This window comes from Oratosquilla oratoria, chromosome 14 (assembly GCF_046742065.1).
Source record: "Oratosquilla oratoria isolate Oo_2021 chromosome 14, ASM4674206v1, whole genome shotgun sequence".
Lineage (NCBI taxonomy): Eukaryota > Metazoa > Arthropoda > Malacostraca > Stomatopoda > Squillidae > Oratosquilla > Oratosquilla oratoria.
The window spans coordinates 20,969,640-20,974,639 of record NC_134790.1 but is presented as its reverse complement, the minus strand read 5'-3'; the positions used below and the strand labels follow the sequence as shown (position 1 = coordinate 20,974,639).

Genomic DNA, 5,000 nt, shown 5'->3' with positions numbered 1-5,000 from the left:
ATATATATATATATATATATATATATATATATGTATGTGTGTGTGTGTGTGTGTGTGTGTGTGTGTGTGTGTGTGTGTGTGTGTGTGTGAGAGAGAGAGGGGGGGGCAGAGGGGAAAACACAAATAGAACGAGAGTTTCGCACCATAGTGCGAAACTGTTAAAGAATAAACTCTCGTTCTATTTGTGTGTTTTCCCCTCTGCCTTTCTCACAACCTGTCAAGGTAGGTGTGTGTGTGTGTGTGTGTGTGTGTGTGTGTGTGTGTGTGTGTGTGTGTGTGTGTGTGTGTGTGTGTGTGTGTGTGTGTGTGCGTAATGTTATATATGTATGTATGTTTATATATTCTACCGTTTTGTTTTATTATCTCCATATTTGAGGACGTCTTCTTTTTCTTCTTCTTTTTCTTTTTCTTCTTCTTCTTGCCTATATGCAAAGTCATCTTCGAGATCAGGAAGTCAAAGAGAACTCCCCCCCTTTTTTTTTTTTTTTTGAAGAAAAGGTCTTTATTCAGAATTGTTTTTTATCCCGAGATTAAAACGAATAATTATAAAAAAATAAAAGAGGGCTTAGAGAAGATTGACCCGTCATCCATATTTTTTCGAAGACTTCCTAAGCTTTGATCGCACAATAATCTCAAGAAATATATTGAGGTCAGTCGTTGATTCAAGCAGGCGGGTCGGAGGAAGACAGGGCAGGGGAGGAAGAGGGAAAGGGAGAGGGAACGAGGGAGGGAGGGAGGGAGGGAGGGAGGGAGGGAGGGATGGGGAGCGAGAGAGAGAGAGAGAGAGAGAGAGAGAGAGAGAGAGAGAGAGAGAGAGAGAGAGAGAGAGAGAGAGAGAGAGAGAGAGAGAGAGAGAGAGAGAGAGAGAGAGAGAGAGAGAGAGAGGGAATGGGAGGGAGAGGGAGAGGGATACATATAGGGCTAGAGAGATCGAGAGAGAAGAATAGAGAGTGGAAAGAAGGTGATAAAAAGAGAACGAGAGGAGGTGAGAGAAAGCAAGAGAGGGGGCGAGAAAGAGAGGACTAAAGATTAAGAGGAAGCGAGAGAAGGCGAGAATGAGAAAGCAAGGGAAGGCAAGAGAGAGGGCTAAAGATGAAGAGAGAGCGAGAGAAGGTGAGAAAGAGAAGGTGGGAGAGGCAAGGTACGAGAGAAGGCGAGCTAGGAAAAGAGAGGACGAAAGATAAAGAGAGAGCGAGTGAGAGGACGAGAGAAAGAGAAGACAAAAGAGAGCAAGGCAGAAAGAGAAGACGAGAGAAGATGAGAGGGAGGACGAGAAAGAGAAAGAAATCTAAGAAGTTGAAAAAGAAACAAATCCCTTTCACCGTTACTGACCATACCCCTTGGCTATAGACCCTAGCAGCTACCAACTGCCTGCAGCTCCACAGCTTTTCCGCAATGAAGCTGCTCGACCCAAAGCTGCTGTAGATCTACCATAATGGAATGGACTTTACGAAGAAGAAAAAAAAAAAAGATATTCAGGATTTACTTCTTTGTATTTCGCCGAGAGGGAAACTTCATCCTCGTCACATTAAGGTCCCCGTGCTATCGAAACGTTGTTTTCGCCAGACTTTGGTCAACGTTTGTTAACCATAGCGAATGGAGGTTTAATTGGGTTTCTTATATAAGCTGATCTGGTTTGTTGGTTGTCTATACCATCTAACCAAATTTCCGTTAGTGTTCTGAATGAAGTTAGACAGACTCGAGTTTGTAATGTTATGAAGCGTTCTCCATGCAAAAGGGTATTAAAAGTGGTAAATTTGAGTAACGTAGCCATATTGCAAAGTGGGTAAGTTGACTGGTGATAGCAGAGGTGGAGATGGTGGTGGTGGTGGTGGTATTGGTGGTGGTGGTGATGGTGGTAGTTATGATAGTAGTGGTGGTGATGGTGGTGAAAGTGTTGGAACAGAAAGCTTTATAACGGGGAAAGAACAGCAGTGCGCGCGCGCACACACACACACACACACACACACACACACACACACACACACACACACACACACACACACACACACACACACACACATGCGCAGTGTAAAGAGAGAGAGAAAGAGGGATCACTGGGGACGAAGGGGAGGGATTGTATTAAAGCCAAATTACACAAAATGCCCTTCATCTATGCCGCGACCCTCCTCCTCCCCCTCCCACCCCCACCCTCCCCTGCATCAGCTGTTCAATGAGCAAAGCATTTTTACCCTTGATGATGGACCCGAGCTGGGTACTCATCAACGTAATTGCAACAGCGTTCCGGGAACGATTGCACACGCCCACCAGTGAAGGCTACTTACCTCGGCTATTTCGAGTGCGTAGGCTGAAGTACAGCGGCCTCGACTGAAGCAAAGTGATTCCTGGTAAACGATCTCTCTCTCTCTCTCTCTCTCTCTCTCTCTCTCTCTCTCTCTCTCTCTCTCTCTCTCTCTCTCTCTCTGTGTCTATCTATCTATCTATCTATCTATCCAGCTCGCTCTCTCTCTCTCTCTCTCTCTCTCTCTCTTCTTTTCTTAGGGTTTCCATCAGAGGGTGTGACCACGTCACTCAGCTGAACGAATAAAGTCTATTGTGGAGATCCGTTGACTCAAAGTGACTTCAGGGATTTCAGTTCCTGAGCCTCCAGTAGGCGTGAGGGAAATGTTCACTTTTCTTGGTCGTGATTATCATTTCCCTCTCCCTCTCCCTCTCCCTCTCACTCTCCTTCTTTCTTTTCCTCTTGTTCTTTCTCTTTCTCTTTTTTTTCTCCTTCACCCTGTCTCTCATTTCCTCTTCCTCTTCTTTCCTTGCCCTCTCCCACTCTCTCTTCCTACTCCTCTCCCTCTTCCAATTTTTCCCTCTTCCTCTTTCCTTCCTCCCCTTCCTCGTTCTTTCCCTCTCCCTCTTCCTCTCCTTTTCCCTCTTCCTCTCCCTTTTCCCATTCCTCTTCCTATTCCTCTCCTCCTCCTATTCCTCTCTCTTTCCCTCTTCCTCTTTGTCTTCCTCTCCCTATCCCTCTCCCTTTTCCTCTCCCTCTCCCTCTCCCTCTCTCTCTCCCTCCCTCCCTCCCTCCCTCTCCCTATTCCTCTTCCTCTCCCTTTCTCTCTTCCTCTCCTCTCCCTCTCCCTCTTCCTCCCCTCTCTCTTCTTATTCCTCGTCCTCCCCATTCTCCTTTCTATAGATCTCCAAAGATCATTTCGTGATTTTCTTTCTGTCGACTAAAGATTTCTATTGGTTTATTTTTTTGTAGCACCTCTTCCTTACTCCCCCTATCCTCCCTCTCCTCACATCTCCTCTCCTCTCCTCCTCCTCCTCCCCTCCCTCTCCTCACATCTCCTCTCCTCTCCTCCTCCTCCTCCCCTCCCTCACCCCCGATTACATATCTCTGAGACAAACAACGATCTCCTTTTACCAATCTCCAAGTTTTCTACATATATTCAATCAATCAACTCTTCTTGTAGTCATCAAAAAATCCTCTTTTCATTAACATGGAAAAAATACTCGTAGCTTTTGATTACATATACTAACCTACATCATCTAAGAAACTCCCAATCATAACTCCCTTTGACAATAACTCCCAGTATGACACGAGTGTCCATAGGGACGCTGGTAAACTACAGCCGACCAGGGGAGAAATTGTCCGTCGAGGACATTTTCTCTCGAACACAAGGGAACAAACAAACGGGCGAATTGACCACTCACCCTCCAGGCAGCGTTGGCGGTGCCCAGCCCCAGCGCCAGGGTGAGGAGAAGCAGGGCAGGCCTCATCCTGAATCCTGGAAAACAAAGAGAGATGACTGTGAGTATGCACACTAGAAATAACAGAACTCATCTTGTCCTTCATCAAAGGGTTTTACCTTACATACCTCTCCACCTCGCATGGGGAACTGATTAAACGTTTTTTTCATGCAGCTAGTATTCAAAGGACATATTGACAGTTCCAGAGCTGGGCGCGTTCTTCGGTGCGTTCCTCGGTGTCCTGACTGGCATGACTTTGCTCAGGACACCGAGGAACGTACCTAGGAACGTACCTAGGAACGTACCTAGGAACGCGCCCAGCTCTGGACATTTCTACAGACTCGAGTCGCGTAGTATTCCTTTATGACTGGAGACAAATCTAAGAAAAAAAAAAAAATACTTTTAACGTTTACAATTCTTTCTGCTTTTGCCACTCTTCTTAAAGCTCTCTTTGACTACCGCTATGACTTCACCTCTTCGGTGTCATAATTTCCCTAAGTAAAGAAGCCCCGCTTTTTGCTAACAAAGTAAAAATGATGAGATACATTCTCAAAAAATTTATCGTAAGGAGTCCTGCAAATAATGGAAGCTACCATGAATTTTAGGAAATAGAATTGTTGTTGTTGTTGTTGTTGTTGTTGTTGTTATCATCATCATTATTATATATATTTTCTAAAAACCATGCACTTTTCATAAAGATGACCACAAAAAATAATCCCACATCTTAACTATGAACGCCAACGAGCCTTATTTTGAGTCGACCTTACGTGAATCTCACAGATATCTCACAGGACAAACCAAGTCAACTCCCGTCCTCTAGGTCGATCTTCAGAATCAAGAGTCCTCGTGAGACCGAAAGCAACGAAGATAAGGAAGGAAAAGAAAGAGAATTAAAAGAAAGAAAATTAAAAGAGAGGAAATAAACGAAAATAATTTTAACGAAGATCATTGGTATGGAGGAGGAGCAGTAGGACGAGGAGGAGCAAGAGCAGGTGGAGGAGGAGGAGGAGGAGGAGGAGGGGAGTAGAAGGGGAGGCGGAGGGGAGGAGGAGGAGGAGGCGGAGGAGTGGAGGAGGCGAAGGAGGAGGAGGAGAAGGAGTGGAGGAGGAAGATGAAAAAGAGGAGAAGGAGGAGGAGTAGGAGGAAGAGGAGTAATAGGAGGAGGAGGAGTGGAAGAGGAGTAAGAGGAGAAGGAGGAGTAAGAGGAGGAGGAGGAGTATGAGGAGGAGAAGTAAGAGGAGGAGGAGGAGTGGAAGAGGAGGAGTGGAGGAGGAGTGGAAGAGGAGTACGAGGAGTAG

The 5,000-nt window shown here is 45.7% G+C and overlaps 1 protein-coding gene across 2 annotated transcripts in view; it reads right to left on the bottom strand.

Annotated features, from left to right (window-relative positions):
• Positions 1 to 5,000, bottom strand: part of LOC143032788 (uncharacterized) — a 343,525-nt gene that overhangs the window by 51,058 nt on the left and 287,467 nt on the right. For both annotated transcript variants that reach the window (XM_076197832.1, XM_076197833.1), the window contains one exon: positions 3,667 to 3,740. In XM_076197832.1, the coding sequence (XP_076053947.1) occupies positions 3,667 to 3,732 (66 nt within the window). In that variant the 5' untranslated portion in view covers positions 3,733 to 3,740. The remainder of the gene's footprint in view (positions 1 to 3,666; positions 3,741 to 5,000) is intronic.